General features: G+C 39.5%; 3 protein-coding genes and 1 long non-coding RNA gene across 4 annotated transcripts in view; all 4 read right to left on the minus strand.

The window, feature by feature from the left end:
* Nucleotides 1–916: 916 nt before the first annotated feature.
* On the minus strand, nucleotides 917–2,907 carry PolD2 (DNA polymerase delta subunit 2). Its single transcript, XM_069059630.1, has 3 exons — nucleotides 2,416–2,907; nucleotides 1,558–2,361; nucleotides 917–1,078 (listed from the first exon to the last, which is right to left on the minus strand). The coding sequence occupies exons 1-3, from the start codon at nucleotides 2,795–2,797 to the stop codon at nucleotides 963–965; spliced, it is 1,302 nt and encodes a 433-aa protein (XP_068915731.1). The 5' UTR covers nucleotides 2,798–2,907; the 3' UTR covers nucleotides 917–962.
* Nucleotides 2,908–2,971: 64 nt separating this feature from the next.
* On the minus strand, nucleotides 2,972–6,273 carry thoc5 (THO complex 5). Its single transcript, XM_069059623.1, has 11 exons — nucleotides 6,075–6,273; nucleotides 5,884–6,021; nucleotides 5,618–5,832; nucleotides 5,484–5,568; nucleotides 5,111–5,435; nucleotides 4,696–5,055; nucleotides 3,752–4,084; nucleotides 3,511–3,699; nucleotides 3,345–3,460; nucleotides 3,130–3,293; nucleotides 2,972–3,079 (listed from the first exon to the last, which is right to left on the minus strand). The coding sequence occupies exons 1-11, from the start codon at nucleotides 6,165–6,167 to the stop codon at nucleotides 3,016–3,018; spliced, it is 2,082 nt and encodes a 693-aa protein (XP_068915724.1). The 5' UTR covers nucleotides 6,168–6,273; the 3' UTR covers nucleotides 2,972–3,015.
* A 1,156-nt stretch (nucleotides 6,274–7,429) lies between these two features.
* The window catches only part of LOC138138198 (uncharacterized), a 57,187-nt gene continuing 40,026 nt past the window's right edge, over nucleotides 7,430–24,590 (minus strand). Inside the window, exon 4 of the long non-coding RNA XR_011161980.1 lies at nucleotides 7,430–7,439. This is a non-coding gene — a long non-coding RNA (uncharacterized lncRNA). The remainder of the gene's footprint in view (nucleotides 7,440–24,590) is intronic.
* On the minus strand, nucleotides 17,211–18,248 carry LOC138139259 (uncharacterized). The gene is made up of 2 exons (XM_069059464.1): nucleotides 17,796–18,248; nucleotides 17,211–17,744 (listed from the first exon to the last, which is right to left on the minus strand). The coding sequence occupies exons 1-2, from the start codon at nucleotides 17,947–17,949 to the stop codon at nucleotides 17,401–17,403; spliced, it is 498 nt and encodes a 165-aa protein (XP_068915565.1). The 5' UTR covers nucleotides 17,950–18,248; the 3' UTR covers nucleotides 17,211–17,400.

The raw sequence follows: 24,590 nt of genomic DNA on the forward strand, positions 1-24,590 counted from the left end.
GAATGCACAAAAACATCTTCGCGCACGAAATATAAACAATATTTTTTCTATAATTGATTCAAAAAATTGAAATTAAAAATTCAAATTTTTGAAGGAACTCTGAAGTTTCAATGCAGTGACCATGTTGCTAGGTAACTAATAAAAAACAGTGCGTGAAATGAAAAACAGAAATAGTCGTATGCGTGAAATTGCATTTCACACACTGTTTTGTATGGTTTCTATGGTTTCGATCTTACTAACAATGCAAAAAAAATACACGTCAGAAAATGACCCACTTCAGGCACAGATAACTATGCGTGAATTTCAGTTTTTTGAATCAATTATAGAAAAAAGTTATTTTTTACTCGGGGGATTTGCGCACTCGCTGCGCTCGTGCTATAAATGTTCCTTCTCGTAAAAACAAGTATTACTTTACTCACTTGTTACATAAATAACTATTATTACATTACGTTTTTTTTTAGTGAATTTGAAAAAAAAATCAATCGCGCCGTGGAAAACAATGACAATCCCCACTTTTCCTTTTCCTGACAAACACCCCCTCGCCACTCCAAAGGGATAAATGTCATTCAAACGTCAGAATCACCTTCATTGTTTTTAATTTGTTCCACGCGCAACGTCAGGGCCTTTATGTTAATTTTGATTGCGATTTTTATTACATTCGAAAAATACTTACAGTATGTTGGTTAGTTGATTGTTGTCCGTTGCACAATATTAATAAACAGTAAAACCAGTTTGTCAAAATACGAATGAAAGTACTTAAATGACATTTATCCCTTTGACATTGTCATTGTTTTTCACGGCACGCTTTATTTTTTTCAAATTCATTAATAAAACATCGTAACGTAATACAACTTGTGTTTTTTTTTTTAATTCTTGGGAAATATCACCGAACTTAGATTTAAGTGGGAGAGTGGACGTAATTGGTAATACATTTTTTTTTTTTTCAAAAAAAGTTTACTAGTTCAGGTTTTAAAACTAATTGGAACACACTCTAAAGTTTTTAAATTTAAAACGCACACTTGAAATGTGTTGCTGAATTCTGGTATGCTAATTAATCTCACCTTTTGTCCGTCTTCACCTAAAAAAATGATACTTATAAAAAAACTTAAATTTTTTTGAATCATAAAATATCTTCAAAGTTATTTTTATGTTAACACCATTCTGTCATGAATAAAAAGTAACTGTTTAAAATGACCCAGGGCTATTATAAACGTTTCTAACATCATAGTTGACTGTGCTTTACATGTAGATTTGCCGCATCTCCTGAATTTTCAAATTTGACATTTGACAGTTCAGTTTCAGAGTTGTCATTTTGTCATTTTCATTGTTTGTTTAAGCGTTTTTCATGATGTTCTGAGTTAGTTAAGCAACAAAACAGTTTTTCAAGACTATCTGTGAAGGACATTAGTTATTACTTCTGACAATTTTTTTTTCTTCAAATTATATTATCTACAAGCCATCTTTTAGCATGAGTACATTATGTATTGTAGGTGGCAAATTTCCACAAAACAATGTTAGAAACACTTATAACCCCACTTTTTGTTCTTTTAATCATACCTGTACATTCTTTGGTGGCAAACTCCTTTTGATTCCCTGCGAAGAAAACATGGGGACAATCTTCCATGATAAAAGGATCAGTTTCATAAAAAGGGAAACACCCTAAAGTGTCAGGTGCTGTGGGGGCCAGGTGACCCCATTTCAAGCAACATTCCAGCACTTCTAGTGGGCCTTGTATTTCAGAATACTTCAAGACATCACAAACTGGTTGTCCTGAAGTTCCTAAAACTCTCAATCCTCCAACTGTGAAGTAATAAGGATTTGACACTTGATTCAGTGATTTATACTGTGAAGCTTGAGGGAACATGCAATAGTGCATGGCTTTCTGGGGCAGAATGTGGTTGGATGGGTCATTTTCACCTGGCATCAAGTCAACATCAATGACTTGGCTCAGTTGCAACAGAAATTTATCTAACACTTTTACAGCTTCAATAGTGTCAGAAGATTCAGGTTTTCTTGATAACATTGATATTGAGGATTTTGCTTCTTCAGGAATATTTCTGATAGAATTTCCTGATATTACAAGCCGATTCACTTTTGATGTTTCAATGTTGTTTAAGTCACCAGTCATGCCAGAGAGCCAGTATACTATTAGTTGCAAGTTTATAGCAAAATTTGCACTGTTGATTAAGTCTAAGCCACTGATAAAGACTATGTAGGCAGAATTATCAAAAACTGGGCGGGGAATTTGTTGTCTGTAGTCAGCAAATACATAATTCTCCACTGTAAACCTGCCTTTGCCATCATCAGTACCCAAAAGCGCACATGAGATTCCAGTAACTAAATTAGCACATTCAAGACCACCTACACAATAAGAATACAATATAAATAAATCACACGGTAAAATTAAAACCATACCTATTAACTGGTACCTTTGCAACTCATCTTCAATAAACAATTCATCAGATTTATCAGTAAAGTGAGTCAAGACAGGTTGGGGCACAAGCTGATTTCCTTCAGCCAACCGTTTCAAAATTGACGGTTTCAACTTTTGGTTTTTAAATAACGTGCCGATTACGACACACTTGCCGTATTTTTCTGCCGATAGTTTATGCAATTGACACACTGGATATGTTTTACCCCATTTTTTTTCGATGCGGTCTTCCAATAATTTGCTCATCTTTTTCAATCGGATTAAGTAAATGTTGCAATATTGTTTGGAGTAGTTCGGTGTCGATTGAGTCCATTTCGCGGATAAGTTTTCATAAGGTAAGGAAAGTCTTTCTACGATTTCAGGCATTTTGCAACAATGAAAACAAATGTTAGGTTATGGCGAGTCACAGCGACTTTCCCTCGCGACCAGAGCTACCAACCGTAAGTAAAGCAATAAACATAACTTTAGTAAACATTACGTTCACCTCTCAAACTGTGCAAAATACGGGTCAAAATATAGTAGGTACACTAACACTAGAAATAGAAAGAACAAAAATTTTTTATTACGATTTTACAAATTACACTTTACTGCGTGTAGACACCCACTCCAATATTTCTAAATTTAAACGGCTTCCTCCGGTTTCTGGCACTGAAACAGACAATTAAAACAAAGAGGCGGCAATCTACGATACTCATTACCACGACGATTTAATATACATTGTATTTTGTTGAAACGTCCCAGGATCCTCAGTTTCCAAATAAATGTCTAAACCCACACACAGCGAGGTTATCTGCGCGGAAAGCAACCAATTTGCGTTTGAAACTTCATGATTCCAATCCACATTGATTGACCTTTCCATGTCCTGTAACACCTCTAATGTACCAACACCGTTGAAACAAAAACGACAACAAACCCTTATATTGTCATCATTTTGCGAATTCCTAGCTCCATTGTAGTTTAAGCAAAGCGAAAAAATTGGTGGAGCCGACGGATAATCGTTTTTAATTACAACGAAAGCTTGTAAATTGGCTGCAAAAGAACTGTCAGCGGTCCTCAAACAAACCCCAAAAATGTTTCACCTTTGTCCCGCGTGATTGTGGCCAGATAGAAGATGTCATTCGGCGATATGATCTCCGCTTCTAACAAAGACTCGGTGAATTTGGACTGACAGAACGCTTGATAAGTCGAAGAACTCCATTTCGTAAGAGTCGAAATCGTGGTACGCGGCAGATCTATCGTGACCGGTAGGGTGGGAATGACGTTTCGTTCTGCAAAAAGTCGACCGTCACTACCAACGCTACAGCCAAACTGCACCTTTACCCAAATCTTCCAGTTGTTTGGCTAGAGCGTAGCGCGACTTCAGACGCTTTTTAATCGTCTTCATGACCAACTCCACGTTCGTTTGGCTCAACTGGTCGGAAGTTTGCTTCGTTACGTATTTTGTGCCTTTCTTGCTGAGGAAGTCGATGCCGCACACTTTTTGTGCCCAGTTGTAGACGTACCCCAGATCTGGGACCAAGGTTTGGAACGGCCCCAACCCCACTCTTTTCAGTTGGTAAGGCGTACACGGATTGGGACTCTCGAGACCGAAATCTCCCTCTACGAGCTCGACGAGGACGCTTTCGTTTGACAGGACCTCACGGGCGGCATTTCCTAAAGAGCCAAAATCACAATTCTCCGTCGTCTGCGCTGATCGTAATAACAAGTCGTGCCAATCGCTCAAAACTCTGCGTCCGGAAAAAAGTCAAAATATCAGTAGATGTCACCACCTCGCGCGTTATGGGAAACTGTAATAGTATTACAGAAATTACAGAAGGAAAAATTTATTCAAATTGTCAAAATTTAAATGTCTAGCTGTTTCTAGCGAATACAAATTGATATCACAAAATGATTTGCATTATTGTCATTGAAGTTCTTATTGTATTTGTTATTTTGACAATCAATGACAATTGATACTTATTCGAGTTTCAAACCCTTTTTATGTCTAGCTGTTTCTCGCGAACACAAATTAATATTACAAAATGATTTGCACCGATTATGATTGAAGTTCTTATTGTATTTATTGTTATTTTGATAATCAATGACGAATTAATGGTTGACATTTATTCTAGTTGTAAACCTTCCGTAGTTATTACAGTTTCCATTCATTCGCGATCCAACTGATCCAAGTGCCTCTGGTGGCCATTTCACATCGAATGGCACGACTTGTTATTATCGGCGCGGACGACGCAATTCTCATTTCAAAAATTAAAAAAAATAGAAACCTGTAATGTTGCTGGGAATGTTGACAGATGACGCCACTGTCACAATCTCCAGTTTGACGTAATAACTGAACTTGATCTTAATCGAAGGTCCATCTTTTGTGTTAACAGTCACTTCAATAGAAAGAGGATGGACTTGAAGCAACTTTCTTTTCTTCTCTTCCAGGGGATCAACTTGTACAGATTTGCGATGACGCCTTTTCTTTGTCTCAACAATCTCTTCTGATTCTTGCGTCTCCATCTCTTGGTCAAGGTCACTGTGTTGGTCTTCCTCATCCTCTATGGCAGACTCAGCCACCTCCAATTCTTTCCATTGAATTGCTTCATCCTGATCCCCAACAATTTCCACATTCATGCTCTTATCTAATAACCGATTTTAATAATTGTTTCCTCCCTAAAACTCCCAATTATTTCTCACCATTTACTTGTCTATAAGCGTCAATATTGGCGTAGAACAGGTACAAAGGGTTTGGTAGCAACGACGCTAATTTGTGTTCCGCTTGCGTTTTGTCAATCAACAGCCCCAAGTGCTCCTGGACCGGCTTCGTGGCTTCCATTACTGTGGACAAGAGGGGCCCCAACTTGTCTAATTTACTCTTTCGCTCGGCTATGTCGGCTTCTAATTTTTTCTTTTCTTCTTCGAGCTTTTTGCACATGTCCGCTAAATGTATTCGCTGTTGAAGCTCCCACTCAAGTCTCGCTAAGCGCAGCTCGTGTTTCATCGTCTCGTCGTTCTCGTCAAACTAAAAACGTGAACAGAGTGACGCAATCGGTGAAAAAATCCAATTTACCTTGAAGAATTTGCTCGTCAAGTTCTCAGGTGCTTCAAATAGAAACTCCTCAACTGGCACCAGTTCAATGTGTTCATCTTTCGATCTACAAAAGAAATTTATCACTGTGATTATTTTTTTTCTTCTGGACTCACTTAAATTGGAAACACTTTCGATATTCTGAAATCAAGTGGTTGGCCTCGTACAGCAAGTTCTGGTACTGTAGATTGATACTGTCGACTTTTTGTTTCTCAGTCGCTAGTTGCTCCTTCGGAAAAACTAACCTCACTTTTTCCATACGATTCAATTTCTTCAAAAGGACCAACAACAAACACACCTCTGTCGTTTTTTCCATTATTTTTATCTTCGCCTACAATATACAACCTCCTCAAATAAAATCAACCACGAAATACTCGCTTACGTCCGGATTATTCTTCATTTTAAGCTCGCTGATCTCACTAAACAATTGACGAATTTCCTTGCAAGTGTTGAAATATATTTGTGCGTCGGCATCGTTGGGGCGACTCAACGCCTCTTTCTCTTCGAATTCGACCGATTTCTGCAAGTTATAACGTTAAAAAGGGGCTCCAAACCTGACCGCTTGATCCTCACTTTATAGATATCCACATCTGTCTCGTTGTCGGCCGAGGTGGCAGATTTTCGTTTCTTTTTCAAGCTTCCATCACGCCCAGATTCTTTCACCATTTTTGGGGCAAAAACAGAACAATAACGCAAAGTTTACAATGGCACGAAAATTTGAGGTTAGAACTGTCACAAAAAGTTTGAGTCCTGCGGTCTATCGGACGTTGACGTAACATCCGAACAAACCAAAAGGCGTATGTTACGAATGACACTCAAGTGTCAAAAGTGGTCAAAAAGAGTAAAATGATTTAAGAGTTATTCTTTATGTAGATTGTAACGGGTGACTATTAAAATTTTCACTTGGAGTTGGCTTTGAATGAGTTTTTATTTTTTCTGTTACTTTAGACACACGCAAGAACGAACGACAAATGTCAGTCAGTACAATTGAAACATAGTTTTGAAACGTCAAACTTGTCAGTGTCTAAGGTGCAACGGAAAACAAAGACTGATCCATAGCCAACCCTAAGTGAAAATTTTAATAGTCACCCGTTATTTTAGAATTGCGAGTTTTTAGGTGGGTCGGGTTAGGTCAAGTCAATACAAAATGTTTATATTTAGTTTTTGTTTTTATTTAAGGTTATGTTAAAGTGTCACAAGGGATGGTCTGATGGCAAATAATTGCTTTTGACCAAAGGTATTTTAATTATGTTCCAGGTGACACGGAAAGGAATTTAATTAATTTAATTGTATTAAATTAATTTTGTCATTCGTGCGTTACGAGTGAAACAAATACGTCTAGCAGCGGGAGTCTGGAGGAGTAAAAGTAGTCAAGGGGCCTTGTAATTACGCTTTCGGGACGTTCAAGGGCTTTAAGAATTAGAGCCTTTGGTTGTTCACCGTCGGAACAGCTTAACTTTTAATATTTAGCTTTTGATTTATGCGTACGGAGGCAGAATCCGCGAGTATAAATCAGAAAACGCCAACAACTTTACCAACTCATGTATATTTCCCGATGTTCATGTTTTTTATGTTCTCCCCCCGAACGAATTTAAAGTCGATATTAAATCAAGCGGATAGATCGTACGGGTTTCAATACAGGCGGTGCCACCGTCCTAGGAAGTAAAGTGACACTTTTGTTTACACATATCTTATGCGGAACGGCCGTAAAATTTTCCAGGTATAAAATCGACATGCCATTTTCGCAAAGCGTAAAGGCAAGCAGCAAACACGGGCCGTGTTAAGATAGGACACCGTTCTTGGTTACTCATCCGTTTTACTGAACGGCTTTCGTGCGACGAGGACTTGACTAGTTTGCTCTAGCACGTTCCACTTGTATTGGTTATCAAGGATCGGAACGGTTTTCGAGATGATAAAAAAGGTGTCGCGTCAGAACTACTAGAACGGGTCACACATAGAAAATATTGGTGGACTGCGATAAAATTTTACGACCTGTCCTAGGGAGCGCACTTACAAGGGTGGAGAGAACATTTTCCGCACGGTTGTCCTCGAATTAGTGTCGAGGTATTTCTTAATTTTATAGATGTTGACGGCGCGACGCCATAAAAGCAAGAGCCGGCTAATACACACACGGGGAGGAATCGCAGGAATCTCAAGAGGAAGCGCACGAGAGTGCAAGGGAGGGGGCGACGTTTTAACCGAACCGATTTTCCAAAATGTACAAATCTAAAATATTTTTATGTGTTTTACGTCTAGTAGACAAGAGTGGATGGTTTAGGTTTAGAAGATGAGATTCAGCAAATTGCGAGAAAGAATAAGATCTGGATGAGATTCTTGCTCTTTAAGACTTAAGAGAGAAGCTTTCCAAGTTGTGATACTTTCACCAGAAGAGAAACTTCAAGAGAGACACATCGTGTCTTGTTTAGCTCATGATACCTTCTCCGAGTGGGGTCTGTCGAAGATTCGAAGGCGTGCGAGTACCTACGCTTCGGCAGAATGTTTTCTTCTAAAATCCAAATTATTTTTACGACCCTAATAATAGAAGGTCGCTCAAGAAACTCGGATCCCGGTCTGAATCCCGCTTTCCCGCCATGAAAAATTGACGCGGGTGCCCTCCCTCGAGAAAATATAAATAGATTAACCTTTGAAATAAAAAATGCAACAGCACTGAGGCCGGAAATGTCTAAAAACTTATCAACAGCGAGAAACGAGCGAGAAAAGTGCCGAGTTTCTACAAAATCGTGACTCGATCGAACAAAGCGAAATCTATGAGGTTTCTCTCTTTTGGACAAAATTCTCGTTTTAAAGGTTTCGAAAAGGTGGGACCAGTGCGTGAATTTTTTTACGTTTGTTTACTCCTCAGCGAGGACGGTCTTTTCGGGGTGCTTTTTAAAGCTTAACGAGGGTCGTTTACCAACTAGAGACAGGGATGTTACGGCCTGAATTTAGTGGTCACATACAATAAGAAATGTTACTACTGTTTTATTTTACGAAACAGCGAAGACGTGATGGAGGTTTATGTCGGCGTTATGGTCGGTACGCCTATGTGTTATTGCCCTACGAAGATATTGAGGGCAATCAATCTTTATTGTTTCATGAACGGGACTGAACGTGCACTGTACAAGGATCGTGGCCGTGTAAGCTTAATTATTTCATTCGCTCGTCAAACTTTAATCGGAGGGCGTATGGTTGTTTTTTATGGAAGGTCGTAAGGGTTTATGGTATCACGACTTGAAGACACCTGATGGTCGGACGTCGAAGAAATTCGAGTCTTTAACACGAAACGGTAGCCGTAGTTGCATCAGAAGAGTTGTGATTTTTTAACGAGATTCGTTAGAGAGTATCTGTGGTGGAGTTTATCTTGTAGATAATTGGACACGTTACTTGATCGTCCTAGTGCGCAATTAAAATGTGTAAAAGAGAAATTTGCGCGATTTTCTGTGCTCGAAGGACCAATAATTGCAGCAGGCGAAGATTTCGCAGCAGAAATAATTGGCTGTCGCGTGTCCTGCTAACGACCGCTTTGATCATGGGCCGCCGCTCCGACAACCCCATCGTCTCGGCAACGACACCTCCTCATCACCATTAAAGAAGTCGCGCCCTCGTTATGCCTCCCCTAATTTTCGAAAGTTCCCGAGATGATAAGTCCTCAGTTTTCGAGCTTCGAGTGGGTCATGTATAATACATCTAGTAGGCCAGGTTTGGTCCAGCAAAATCGATGGCGCTGCGCAAGCGGGCGGTTCCTGCCAAGCTTTCGACAACCCGGAGCCGCAGTCAACTCCGGAACTCGCTCCGGGAACGTCGGGTCAGCTCCGGGTGTCAACGGGAGCATGCACAGCGCGCGATCGCCTCTGATCGAACCGGAAGCAGAGAGCTGAGCGAAGGCGCCCGTTTAGCCATGGCATTGGTCGAGACGTGCACACGTGACTAGCACGTGACCGCTGTTGGGATGACCTTGAGGACTGGGCCGTCGATGGACTAGGTGCCCCAGGGTCGAGGATTCGGTGCGTGGAAATCGGGATTTTTTTTGTGTGATGTGAAGCGTCCTAGACGTTGTGGTGTTGTCGATAAACTGGGACTCTTCTTTGACGGGGATCGGGAGTCAGGTGAGTCAAGGAAACGACAAAGACGAACTTGTTTTCGTGCGAATTGTCGGTCGAAAAGAGAGGGAAAGTCTTGGCCGAAAGAAAGACCAAAAGGCTTGTCGGGCCTTCCCCGGAGATGATTTGCGCTCGCGAGCAGCGACTCAACTTCTTCATTAGAGTTCGCGCATTAACAACAAACCAACCCCCGACGCGCCATTATAAATGAGAAATGTAAATTTCGACAAAATTCATCGTACGCCAAGTAAATTACTTGGGGGTTTACGCACAAACTTCGACAGAGAATCGGTTGTACGCCGTAAAACAGGATATTATTCAACATTGTGGATGTCCTGATTATAAAGTCGGACTGACGAATCGCGTTATCAAAGAAAATTCGACGCAGGTTTGCTACGAAATCCGCTTTGCACGAGCGTCTCTCTAATTAATCGAACTTTAGAAGTTGCCCTAGTGCTATTATTAAAAATTTAAAGGGACTAGTTCAGCTCACTCGAACTAAGCGAACCACTCTAGATGTTTACAGGAAGTCAGCTTGCCTAATTGGATAAATATTTGAAGGAAAAGCGGAGCGATTTTTTATTGGTCCAGGTGGGGTTAGTTTTTGACGTGTGTGGGCCCCAAGAGATTCGTCGTTTTTCAAAATGAAATCTTCTGGGGACCGAGTTTAAACCAAAATGAATGAAAATACATTTTTGGACGTTACGAGTGAAAAGAAGATTCATGAAAGATTTGGAAAGTAAATTATTTAACTGGTAGATTTGTATTGAAATTCGTGTGGGGTGAGATCGAACATCATCTTGTTAAAGATGGTAGCGAAGGAGAGTACTTTTCACGTTTTTAATTCGACAAGAATTCAATTTCTTACGTTGTGAAGGAAAGCAGTTTGGAAAGAGAAACAATACGTTTTTTAACATTTTTTTTTAAATGAGGCGAACAGGAGGACAAGTTCTTGATTTTAGCAAAATGAAAAATAGTGGATGCGCCGGGATAAAATTCATTCCTATGCAAATATCCAGAATTAGAAGAAATCAATCAAAAATTAATACATTTCCCTTTGTTACTCCCCAATTTCAGAAAAAATAATGATTAAAAGTATAATATTACTCGCGTATAATGACAATATACTCACGAGGTGGAATGTGCGAAATGGGTCGTAGATTACCATTACACGCTCGTTGAATACACACTATTTTGTTACTCCCTAAGTTTCAGAAAAAAATCAAGAAACTCTTGGTAGACGCGATTTAATACATTTTTTAATGAAATTTTCGCCTCATCTGGAAAAACACACTGGGGGAGTTTATTAAGGACTGAACTGAACACGCGACTTGATCATCCCTCTCGCATGTTAATTAAAAACGGGGAAAAACAAAATTTCTGACGAAATTCTGCCCTCTAAAAACCAGTAATTACCGCTTCGTGTTTCAGTTGCACGATGAAAAATTCGAATTTTAAATAGATTATCTAAGATTTCATCGGCTAACAATGGTGGGTGCGCCGGGAGAAGCGTTTTAAAATTATTTTTAAATAATTAGATTATAAATGAGATTGAAGAATACGGTTTCAAAATTGTTTTACATCTGTCGGCAGCCATAAATTGTAGCAAAGTGTATTTAGTAATGAAAAAATTTGAATTTCAAAGCAATTATTTAAGATTTGATCTTTCCAAAATGGTGGATGCGCCTGAAGAATAAATTATGATACTGGAAATAATGAAATTTTTACGTCATATAAAAAGTATCATATACAATCTTGTAATGGCTATTACTCACGAGTTGGGATTTGCGGAGCGTGCCATGGCCGTTTGCTGTAGTCATCATTACAGGCTTGTTGAGTAATATTATTCTTTACCACACCTGAGTTTCAGAAAAAATCAAGAATTATTTGGTAGACTAAAACACGATTGCATAAAGAATAAATAAAAAGAGTAAATTGAAGCATTTATTTGATGGGTCGCAAATGGCGCTTGGCAAGCGTTTTAAAATGATTTCTTAGTAATGAAATGATAAATAGCGTTACAGGTTATATTTAAAAAAAATGTTTAGCATGTCTCGGAGGCCACAAAATCAGTGAACAACAAAAGTGGAGGAGTCTGTGTATTTTTTTTTTTAATTAAAAAAGTAACAAAATAAATTCTTATAGTGAAAATGATGAAATTTGTGCATCCTGTGATGAAAGTATCACATTTCACTCGTTCGTAATGGCCACTACTCACAAGGATGAAGTTTACGGAACGAGCCATACGGCAAGACTGTAATAATCATTACACACTCGTTGAATAATGTACTACATATTTTGCTACTTCCAACTTTATGCTAGACGTCTTAATAATGTTTTAAAGAAAATTTTATCTTCATCTGTGAAAAATTCGAATTTGAAAGCATTTATTTGAGATTTGGTCGGCCAGAAATGGTGGATGCGCCGGGAGAACTTTTAAAAATAATTTCCTAATAATTAGATTATAAGTAGGGTTGTAGAAGATGATTTAAAAAATTGATCAGCCACCGCCGGCGTCCATAAATTGCAGCAAATCAGTGGTGGAAACGCTGGAAGGGCGTTCATCAAGAGTAATGGTATTAAGACAGTTAAGAGCAAATGGGAAAGGCCTGAAAGTTGTAATGTCGGTGATTCATCGGTCAAGTTCTAAAAGTCTAGCATATCTCCCCGAATAAAACCTTCATCTCGGTAAAACGACGAGGGGAGCATGATATCAACTTCATCCGCCGTATCAGAATTCGATTCTCGGACCTGCTTCTTGTTTACGTCGAGGCAACAAAGAATTAAGCCGCACTTTTGCCTTTTAATAAGCAGAAACGCGGAACAATGCGGGTTACGCGAACAAATAAACTTGTCTAATTTAATTTGTTCCGAAAGTAGAAAAATGAATCTTTGCATTATCAGGGCTGTGGACACAGCGCGCTCCTCAAAGCTTTGTGAAATTTAAATATTTTATTACGGCGAGATTAAACACGAACGTTTTTATTTTCACGTCATAAATTCGCACCACTTGGATGAGACTATCTGCGCCGCACCACAAAAGTGATACATTTAATTGGGGCGAATTTTTCGATCAGTTTTAGTTTCGGGGATCACGGGAGATACAATTTGGAGCGCGGAGGCAGATTGGCCCCGATACAAGCAAAGCGATTAAATTTATCTCGTTTGTGTACAAATTGAGTTTCGCGTAATTTATCGGGGCGACTTTACGTTATTTTGAGTTATGAAGGTTTCCGGAATAAATTTAATAGAGCTCTGTAAAAACTACTCCAGAGATTGGATTAAACTCACTATTCAAAAGACTCAACTCTCGCCGTCTTATTTTTCAAATAATATTCGTAACGGACCCAACCAGAAGAAAATAAAAAATCTTGAAGCTCCTTTCATGAGCGAATTAAATAAGATGATGCTTGTTTTGTGCCACACGATGTCATCTTACTTATCAATTACATTTTTTTAATCTATATCCCTTTGCGGAATAAAAGAGTTTGCTTTGACGTCAGTGCTTTTGAAATATCTGTTTGATTGTTTGTTTCAACAAGATAACTCTCGACCCCACTCGACTCGATTTAACACACAGAGAATCGAGCCGACCAATCCCAATTTTTCTATTTTTAAAACTGGCAATACAACTTTTACAGAACACATCGCGTGCGTGTTCAAATTACTGTTATTTCCTCGGTGGCAGTTATTTCATTTGATTATACAAGAGATTCGCGGACAGTGTGTTCATACAAATAGAAACCAAAGCAAAAACTCCACGCTTTTGCTAGATTTCAAAGGACAAACTACAAATTTTTGTTGCGAATTGTTTTCTACTTTCGTACACAACGACGCAACGCTCTTTTTTACATTACTTTATTTCGGGGAAATAACACAACTCGGAGATCATCTAGAGCGATTGTATTGTCGATTCTGCAGACGTCGATTGTGTGGAAGAATTTTAATTGTTTCTTTTTTGTGTAGCTATTCTTGCGCAATTTTACCCGGTGCGGGGCAAGAAGTGTTGATTTTGTAAAGTTTCAAACGAAAAAGTTTTTATCGATTGGCTTGTTCACCTTCAGAAAGCAATTTGGAAGCAGTTATTTCTGTAATGGCGTTGTTTTCGCCGCTCCCACGTTCGAATGAATCGAACATTTTAAAAGTGTCGTGGCAGATCGAGTTTGGAATGTTTTGAGAAGATTTGGATGAATTTTGATTCGACGAAAATTGTCAGGTCTTGTGGCTTGAGTTTGTCGGAGTGAAAATAAAGTATTGAAGGAGTGAAGAGGGGAGGGGGACAAGCGAAAAGAATGTTGAAAAAAAAAAGATCTAAACGCCAGTCTTACTTGGATAACTCTGATTTGTATCAAATATTAAAATGAAGTTTACTTTAACGGCCGTTGTTAAAAACAAAGGCCGCGAAATTGGATTTCGCGGCCTGTTTTAGGTACGTGAAGTGCTCGTTTCGCGTACGGTTGCACAAAAAATGTATTTAAAGAAAACAAAAGAGGTGTAAGATGGATTAACTGGGCTTGGCATCGAGGGGAGAAGGAACAGGACTAGAATAAAAATTCTTGTGGCTTATGGCAGCCACATTAAGTGTCCGATTGGATGTCTTTTGGAGGTGTAATAATCAAAGTAAATATTTTTCCACGATAAATCTGATGGTCTACTGATAAATTCCGGCTCTTTCGTTTCTGCCCCTAATTAAATTTCATCCCCTTTTTTCCCTTCCAACCAGCTCCATCCCGAAGTCGCGCAATTTTTCACCGTAAAAAATCCGTAATGTGTCACCGTTTGTCGTCCGAAAGCCCAGACACCGGTCAAGATGTCACATTTTTTGAATAATGGCCCACACGGCTCGCCTCACTTCGAGCACCGAATTAATCTCCGCTAATTTTTCGACCAACATCCCCATTACACTTTTATAAGAGCCTCGACGCGAAAAAATCCAAACAGCAAGCTGAAAAAAAAACAGAACACGGCTCGCTCCACGAATTCCACAAAAATCGTAAACTCGCCCGGTTTTGTTTTACGTTTCTCGTTTAATCAACCCTGTTACGTACTTTTTATAAATTTTTAAAGTGTCAGGGTTGAATTAGCGCCCGGATAACGCGTGCGGCGCTAACGCACGGTCAACTTGCACATGAATAATAATAACAATAATTAACATCGTGACGCCAACTGGATGTGTTTGCGGGGGTGGCGGGGTGGCGGGTTGGAATATCTTGATAACGGGAGTTTGAGGTTTGGTCGCTTATTGGAGATTCTGGCAAATGCTCACGAAACATCTTTTTGTTAATTACATTATTTGACATATGTAATTCGGTGGTATACAAAAAAAAAAGAAATTGATGAACGTAAAATTGCTGTGGAAGTAAATGAAATAATTGTTTTGGAATCCAAATGTCCATTATAATAGTGTGGAAATTTAAAATCAGATGTTAAGTAAGAAAATCATCACCACCGCCAATTTTTTACGTTTTTGTTGATTATCTCGCAAACTAAGCGTTTTTGACCCCATATGAATTAAGAGTTTTATGCTTATTTTTGATCGTAGAATCTATCCTGAAAGTTTGTCGGTGGAATTCGGATACACCCTGTATAATTCTTTGAGATAAAAGGGCACTATTTTACTATTTCTAGATACATAAAAGATTTAATATTGTATGATGAAATAAGTAACTAAAATATTTTATTCGAATCCAAACAGGACATTTAAAAAAACACCTCAATTTTTTTTTTTGAAATAGAAAAATTCATATTGCTCTGTTTCGCAAAATAAAATGATGAAAACCCATTCGGAACGTTGAAAGATTTGAATAAAAAATGTATTTTCGCCGCAACATGTTCAGCTGTAGATCCCAACCGTTACGTATCAGCCACAGCGAAGTAAAACTGAAACTGTGCAAGTTTTGCTTAATAAAATTTAATTAGAGCAGTATAGCTGACAATAACTACTCGTCCCAACTTATTTGTTCACTTACATTAGTTAATTAAGACGTCGGCGAAAGAAACACCGCAGTTAAGCAAACGTTCGGTTTATTAACTTGCTAATGGACTTCACCTACATAAAGTTTAATTAAGGCCCCGAACTTACTACTTATCCAATTCCCATTTAATTTCGACATAACCCGGCCCTCCCCTTCGCAAATTTAAAACGCTCTCGAATTCTCTTTGCGGCCGAACTCTTTGTGCGACTTAAATAAAACACGGACGCCGGATCGGATATGTAGATGGATAAGATGTTTTCTGTATTTCCTTTTTCGTCCTGTTCCCGTTTAAAAAGCCATCCGGGATAAGTGGCAACACATTTTATTTCGTCAATTTCAAATGGAGAGCCTAACGACGTAGCAGGATTATCCCTACCACTCCGGGAACGCGAATTAGCCGAAAATTATTTATCTGGCCGTTGGAAATTCTCTTTAAGTCGAGGCCGCTCAAAATTGCCGGCACGTTTGTAACTTTCACTGTCCTGTCAATTTCATTTCTTCCGTATTGGCTTTGATTCGCATCGATTTGTTGAGTACACAGTTTGCCACTCTAGCGGCGAAATCGTTTGCCCACGATAAAATAATTAAACGAGCTTCGATCAGGTGAGTTCCTGATTCACCTCTCCAAGAAAACTGCCATTTCTCATTGGTATTCATAATTCGCTTTTATTTATTTAAATGTGGGCCAAGCACGGATTTCGGACCAGAGTTATTACTTTATTTAAAGCACTGGCACTGAAGCGGAATTTTTATGACCTGCAATTGGGTCGCCAGCTTTATAAAATGTTAAGTATTTTTGTATGATGTCTATTCGCATAATTACATTTTTTATTTATTCATTCTCTTGCCCTTTCCACGCTCATATTACATTTTCAAGTCTACTTTTATCTTAACTTGCAAAAAGTTTATCGTTTTTTCAATTCCAAAATGGACACTGCGCCACTCATTACGTTTTTATTTTCCAAACTCAAAACCGAACACACTGAATATTCATGTCTCACAAAACAACGCTAATTAAACTTAAATTAAAAACACTTCATTCTCAACGGAAACTAATCGATACAAAGAGAGCTTCGCGTTTTGACGATTTTTAATTAACTTAGCTGCAAAGTTTTCTCAATGGAAAATATTCATTTAGTTTCCTGCTGAAAATGTTAATTAAAGTCTGATGTATAATACTGCGGAATTAATAATAATCACAGAGGTTAAGCAAAGCTATACGCGAATAATTTTTGGATGGGAGGCCGCCGGAAAGAGCTTCAATTATTGCCATCGCTTCGTTGTTCGATTTCATTACGTACTTGTTATGTTGAACGTTTAAATTGCGGCCTCGATGCCGTGCCCCCTTTCAGTCGAGTTTACCCTTGACAAGTTAATTTTCCAACATTTAACTAGTTTGAAGGAGGTGAATTTTTCTTAATAACTCCAACTTGCGATTGTAATTTCTTCGGAGCGAGTCAAACAAGCAGTGTTTACCCTAGAAATACAAACATTGCAGAACAACAAAGATAATAAAAAGGGCGAAGCATACAGCGTCCATAGAGCGGCCACTTCAGAGAGAAAAAGGGGAGATACGATCTGAAAAGAGTTCATATTTATCTTGGAAAAGTCTGAAGGCAAAGAAAACTTGTGCGTCCACATAATAATTTTATTTTAAAGCTGGAATCAGTCTGTGAAGATACATTAAAAGGTAAAACAGCGAGAACAAAGAGTGCGGCAGTTACAGGTAACAATTGTTGGTGTCTGAGATAAACCTTTTGTACTTTTTAATTAAAAAAATAAATTTGCTGGGTAATTAAATCGGGCGAAAAACACTCGACACGATTAACAAATCGTCTTCTCCCTGTAGGGAAGGAGCAGGGTCAAGGTTTTGACCCCACGCGAGTACAACACGAGGTAGTTGCTGATGTAGTAGTTGATCAGGCTGTTGACGTCCTGGAAGCACTTCTCGTTGTCCTTCTCCGTACCGAGCGCCACCATCCCGTCCTCCCTCCTCCTGACATTCAAATGAAATATTTTACGATCTTGCACCACCGACAGCGTCCCGAGATTGCAGTTTTTCGACGGACGAATGATGAAAGTGCCGTCTTGTTTGTTTTTCAGGAGGTTTTCGGCAGCGTCGCGGCTCACCTCTTTGTAGAAGTCTTCGGTCGCGTCCTTCACCACTCCTAAATCCCCAAAGTGTCTCTCAGGGAGTCCTTTGAAGGTGTCGCACTTACCGCACTCGTTGGCTTCTTGTTTCCTTTTGCAACAACACAACGAACGCATTCTATACGATGCGTCGGACAGTTCGATGAAGAATCGGTAGGTTAGATTGGTGAGGACCCCGCAGAACACTTCGAAACACCAACACATTTGTTTGTGGACGTTCATTGTTCATTTTCTCTGCGAGAGTGCGGTTTATTGTGCAGTTGCACTGGTGTGACATGTGGGATGCGTTTTTTTGATTAATTTTCAAACGGAACACACGCTACTACACACATTTATTTTCCTGCGGTGACACTTGATGCTGCGTTCACTGGAGTTTTTTACCGCGTGCGTTCACACGGCTTCACGGGACCCTTCCACCGAGTTTACGACGTCCAAGACGCTCAAACTTCCCTCGGAGGAACTCCCACAAGTTTCCAACGCGCTCTCCGTAAACGAAAAATAAATCCAATTCAAACACCCAAATGTCTTCCTAAATACGGAAACTGAGTATGTATTCGAAAACATCGCGAGATTTATGTCTTCTCCGAACCTTTTGGGAAAACACATAATTGATTTGTTCGAATTTGGCGCCCCGGGTCCAACCTGAACGCCACCTGATTGGTTTCCCAGAGTCACGTGGCGTCCAACTCCGCCAATTACGACAAATTCGCGCTTCATTTGAGACACAAACGTCTTGGCCGATAATTAAAATCTCACTTTTATGGCGCTCCTTAAGATTTAATCGGCAAATTTAATTTGAGAGCCTTTTCAATGGATAATCAGACATTAAAAAACATGGCTGCTTAATTCGTCGGAATTAAGAGCGGCAATAATTTTTTCGCCTCTCTCTCTCAAATAAATGTATCGATCAGTCGACCCCTTTAAATTTAGCATCGCCCGTTCAAGGGCGCGCCCTGTAGGGTCGCATTTTAATTTTTACGCAAACACGAGGTGATCGGATCGGATTTTGTGTTATTGCCCGAATGAGAGCCGTCTCTGGTCGTAAAAGAGATCGACGGATCGTTGACATTATTGATATTCCGTGTCCGAAAGCTTCAAGTGTCCGACCTTTTCCGGAGGGTTAAACATTTAAGCTTGTTGGGCGTCTGACCCCACCGTTTCTGCACTGTTGGCCGTTTTCAAACCGACATCTTAATATTGTTGTTTCGGCGACTGATTTTGCGTGGGCGAGGCTCTCACGGGGCCTTTTCGGGCTCCTCTAATTGGAAATGATTTGGCCGACGCTGTTTCATGGAGCCCTGAGAGGTACCAAGTTTTAAATTAACGACGGCCTCGACTGTAACAAAGCAGCTTAACGGGACCGTTTTGTGACGCCCGAAAATTTAAGAAATCAAAAACAAACAACAATCTTCTCTATGGAACTCAATCTTCTGCAGAATTACCTCTTGTGACCACTTCAATCACGAACATAACCTCACTTTACTCTCGTTCAACGCTGACGGCCATAAACCAAAATATTCTTTTGCATCGAATCCTTTATTATTAAAACATTTTATTACACCTGTCTGTGACATTCGAGCCTACATAAGTTACGCACTTTAACAATTTTCGGCAAATTTGACAACATAACCCCATTTTTGATGACACTTAAACCCCTCAAACCGACATCTCAATATTGTTGTTTTGGCGACCGATTTTGCATGGGTCAGGCTCTTACGGGGTCTTTTCGGGCTCCTGAAGTTGGAAATGATCGGCCCGACGTTGTTTTATGGAACCCTGAGAGGTGCCAAGTTTTAAATTAACGAGGGGCTCAACTGTGACAAAGCAGCTTAATGGGACTGTCTGAAAGTTAAAAAAATCAAAGACAAACAACATTCTCCTCTGTGAAGCTCAATCTTTTGCAGAATTACCTCTCTTGGCCCTCTTCAATTACCATTATAACCTCACTTTAGTCTCGTTCAACTTTGACAGCTTCCACGAACCAAAATATCTATTCTTTTCTAAAAAAATCTCTTATTACACTTGCGTACAACATTCCAGTGTGCATAAATTACGCACTTTAAACAATTCTCGCCAAATTTGACAACATAACCCCACTTTTGGCGAGACTTAAACAAACCCCTGGAGAATGAAATAATTATTTTTTTTTATAATTAAACATCCTATTTTCTAAAGCTAGTTAATCTGGATGAAAATCCAGCTCGTGGGTTTTTTTTTTCGACGCAGCCTAAATAAATCGGTCTGACAATAACCCGAGAACGCCCTTTTTAAATAAATAACTCCGGAAACCTCTCGGGGCCTAGGTCTGAAAGGTGCTGACAACAGCAACAGTAATATCAATTTATAAAGCAGCGGATTCGATTGTGTCGCGAATTATAGGCCAATTTGGCCTCCGACGTCTTCTTCCCTCATCCCCGTTCTTATTACGTTCAATAAAATCGACTCTTATACACACAGGCTTCAGATAATTAATGGGAATTCTCGAGAAGAAAGAGCGGAGAGCGATCCGTATTGACTTTGCCGAACGTGTTTATAAAGATGTCGATCACTGCAAACATGTCAGCGGCGTTTTCTTTGATTTCGGCTCCGACAAGTCGACTGTTTGGAGTTAGGGGCGATATGTCAAGTGCTATTACTGGTTTCGGGCTTGTAAAACACGCTTTGTCCCGGATTCGAGGTGCACTCGAAGGTTTTCGCTCGTAATTGATGGACGAATAACGCTAGCTGCACGACACCTCTCTGCGGAACGCCGCACACATGTTTCGGATTTTTTTTATTGTGGTGTAGCGACGCTGTAAATTGGTCGAGAGTGAACGTTAGTTTGTGTAAAAATTTAGTCGAGCCAAGTTCTGCATTTTACATAATGAAGTGTTTGTACAGAGTTGGCAACTTCATTAATGAAGTTTTATAGAAGCCGTTTAACCCATATTTAAAGAAAGGCTCGCGCAGGACTAGGTGGAGGATGAGGATGTTTTATAAATCTCGTTTTTGTGTTGAGGATCTCTAGTTAGGGAAGCAACCTTCACAGTTAATTTGTCACGATCATTAATTGGATCAGATACGTGGCAACCTGTATCATGTCCAATTCGCGACGAAGATGTAATTGGTGGTAGAGAGACAAATCAAGGGTGACTTCTGTCATTCCACCGGAAAATCGTCATCCTAACGAGACAGTTTCGTAGAGTAAATCTATTTTATTTCTAGTTTTGCCGAATATGCCTCCGAATTTGAAAATTTCATTGCGCTTTTATTCCTGCAAAGGCTTTTCTACATTTTCTCCGTTGTAAAACTTGAGGCGGTAACATAAAAGTCTAGATGGTTGCCCCTCTTTGCAGAGAGAGTTGTCAAAAACTGTAAACAAAAACGAATTCTTTTAGCGAACAATTTCAATCTCATCAGTCTTAACAAGACTTAATGCAGTGTAAAATATCCGAACCACCCTCTCCATCCGGATTCTTTGCTCCTTTCAACGTAATGATGATTTCATCAGTATTCCATTACGGTCTGTCTGAAACTGAAAAGAACAAAATCCGCCGCAACACAATTTTCCCGTGGAAGTGCAAAAGCGAACGTCTTGCAAGTGCACAAAGCTCGAATTATTAATTTTAAATGTCAAAATATCGTCGGCAAATCACATTTGCAGAATTTTACAAGTTACAGGACTTTTGGAAAACTTCTTTGCGGAGGTTTTGTGAATATTATAAATGGGATACCACGTTACCAAGTGCAAAGGCGAGCATGTCGCACATGCAGAGGTCTAAGAGCCGCCGATTCAATTTTATTATTTTATCAGTCGAAGGAGCTGGGATGTGTCTGGATAGTTCTGAAATCTGCAGTCTTTCACGTTTCTTGTGGCGTTATTGAACAAGGAACGTCTGTCTGAAATAGGTGGTGCTGATTTACATGCTACACAGCCCCGGAATGTTTATAACTATTTATGAGAACGGCGTGGAGAACACCTCGCTTTGCCGGCAAACCGAAGAAACCGACAGGAATTTGATTGTTTCATATCGGAGCCATAAAATCCAGTCGAACGTGAGCGAGTTCTCGAGGTATTAACGGCCGGTGGGAGTGCAAGAATGTGCGAACAGAGGGCGGTTGGGTCGAGGGCGAGGTAGGCAACCCCGGCAGCATCAGGTGTCATAAATCACGGATCATGAAGCGGTTTTGATTAAATCCAGATTACAAACAATCCGTTGAGCGTTAACGAGTGGACAGTTGCGAGAAAAGAATTGGGAACGTGGAAATTATTTCTGTGTGGTTTGCACCGAATTCAAATGAGCTCTGGTGCAGAGTGGAAAGCGCTAATTGCTTCCACGGTGAGCCCAGCAAAGAAGTTGTTTTTTGTTGCTATATCGCTCTAAATTCAAATGAGGGCTTCGGTTTCGTGCGAGGCGTCTGAAAGGGAAGCGGGGCCAGATGTGGCCGACATATGTTCGTAATGTGTTTCAGAACTCATAATCGAACTGGCGCTCAGCTAATGAGGATAAGGTAGACAGCGTTTTAATATGATCCTAATAACTAGAAGTTTCGAACTTCAATTTTCAATTAGGCCGAAATTAACGAGCCATGCTAGTGTTTACTTAAGCGACTGACGTTTGTTAAAGTAAACTTTTAATTAAAATATTTGCACTGCAGAAGAGTCGGGGCAACCCACCATCGCCGCACAAGCGACAGAGGACCGATGAAACGCGCGATTGCAGCCGGCTCTGCTCGATGTTCCGACACTTGACAGGCGACACGTGACATAAATGGATCCACAGAGAGTTCACTCACTGCGTATAGCACTTTCGACAGACAATTTTATAAAATTTTGTAAAACTTAGGACCGATTCGTTTTAAATTAATTCTTGAAGGGAGTTCTGAAGAGACGACAAATCACACCATAAAACTTGGTGACAGCTGACGCGACAAGATTTTATGAACAGCTTTTTTTTGAGCGATAGGCAACCAACAATACCTCCAGGGGATAATTTATTTGTGGTTTGTTATTTTTTCGTGTGCAATTAGTGGCGGTGGGCAGTTTTGCAAAGTTTACGCCTTGCTGAACTTAGTGCAACCTGAAACTGCTGAAATATCCAATTTACACGTTCGAACGGTTATCCAACCGCTGCTGAAATTGAATCCGCTCCCTGGCGGTGTGAAATTTAAAATTAAAAATTTAGTTAATAAATAAAAAGAACCGCCTGAATGGATCGTCAACGGCGAAATGTGCTGAAAGGGGTTCCTTCCCGTTATTAAGCTTTTATGATATTTTAGCGAATTTGGCACGTCGAACGCTCACAAATTTAATTAAATCCGTTGCAAAGACTTTTTGAAAAATGCGCGCCTACATTAAATTAAAATTCTTTGGAATCGCTGTATCAATTTTAAACAATTTCGATGCGATACAGAAGGAAACGCAAAAAACAGTTTGTTGGAGTTTTTGCGAGCAGGGTGGGATTTCGAATTGACCGGAGATATTCGATGGAGTTTTTTGTGCGTTGGGGGTAAAGCGACCAGGGAAACGCTAAAACAATGCAATTCACTGGAACGTTTTATCATGGCCATATTTTAATGGGAAACAATAACGGGCGGCCATATTGAAAACGGTTTTTGCGATTCGCGTGTATTGTCGGAGAATTTTGTAAATTGTTTAATCTGCTAATGGCTCTCGGGACATTTGATAGTTTGGGTAGCGTCGAGAATTAAAAAACGTTTAAGCGTCCGCAAACAAGAGAATAATTCAAGTCGAGAATCAAGTCTCTCCGACAATCTCGGTAATAGATCAAAATAATGAATCGGCGAGATTTATTTGTTGCAAGCGTTGCAAGAAATTTATTGCGACGGAGAGCATTTGTAAACACGCGAAATTTATAAGTCAACTGCAGACGTTCCATCTTCCTCGTAGATTATTTCTTGTCTGCATCTTTCCCAAGGTGGAGGATTTACTGGCGGTGTGATGTGGTGGGTGCGATGTGGGCGGACGTGGAGATAATCACGATGACCTTAAGCGCTATATTTGTCTCATTCCCGGGGCTTAATTTATGAGGAAGTTCCATCCTTCCACATATATCAGTCCTCCGTCTTGGACTAGCAGAATCTGTCGTGATAAATATACGTGGGAATCACACAGGGTCTTCTGGTTGACGTTTAACTGGGTTAGTGTCGGTTTCGAATTAGTTTCGAGTTAATTAACTCTGTCTTATTTGTTACTGGAACGAGATTTGGGGAGGCGAGCGCAATGGTCTTTGCACCAATTCTAAAAAAGTCTAAATACAATTTGTTCAAATGAAATGTGTTGGCGACGGTATAAAATAAGTGCATTTCGATACGTATTAAACTGTTGATAATATGTAAAATGGTGGGTGCGCCAGAACAAAATTGCTTCACTTAATTTGCAAACGATAAAATGATTGTTAGTAAAAGTGAACTCTTTATGACGATAGTTGTGAAATTCAATGACTTCAAAATTGTAAAAGTTATAACGGTTTCAATTTATATTATACAATCTACCGGGTGATCAAAAACGGCTGTTTAAGTTGGCAATACAATTAAGAACATTTTGTTATTCAGCTGTTTGCAATACTGCAACCGGATACGTATTTTGACAGATATTTGACGTGAAATCAACAGCGACAAAATTGTAGGTTATATATGTATAAAAAGCAACGATACAAAGAAACAACTTGAAATACAAATAAAATAAGCCATTCCAAAAAAAATTGTGTTTCAACGTGAAAACCATGCTGAATAAATTAATTTGAAATTTACAGAATTTTACTTTAGATTTGAATGTCAAATGTCACACGAGGGCTGTCACTGTGAAGTGAATTTAAAAGTAAAAATCAGTTTTGCCAACTTAAACATTCCTTTGTGATAAC

Source organism: Tenebrio molitor, chromosome 9 (genome assembly GCF_963966145.1).
Source record: "Tenebrio molitor chromosome 9, icTenMoli1.1, whole genome shotgun sequence".
Classification (NCBI taxonomy): domain Eukaryota; kingdom Metazoa; phylum Arthropoda; class Insecta; order Coleoptera; family Tenebrionidae; genus Tenebrio; species Tenebrio molitor.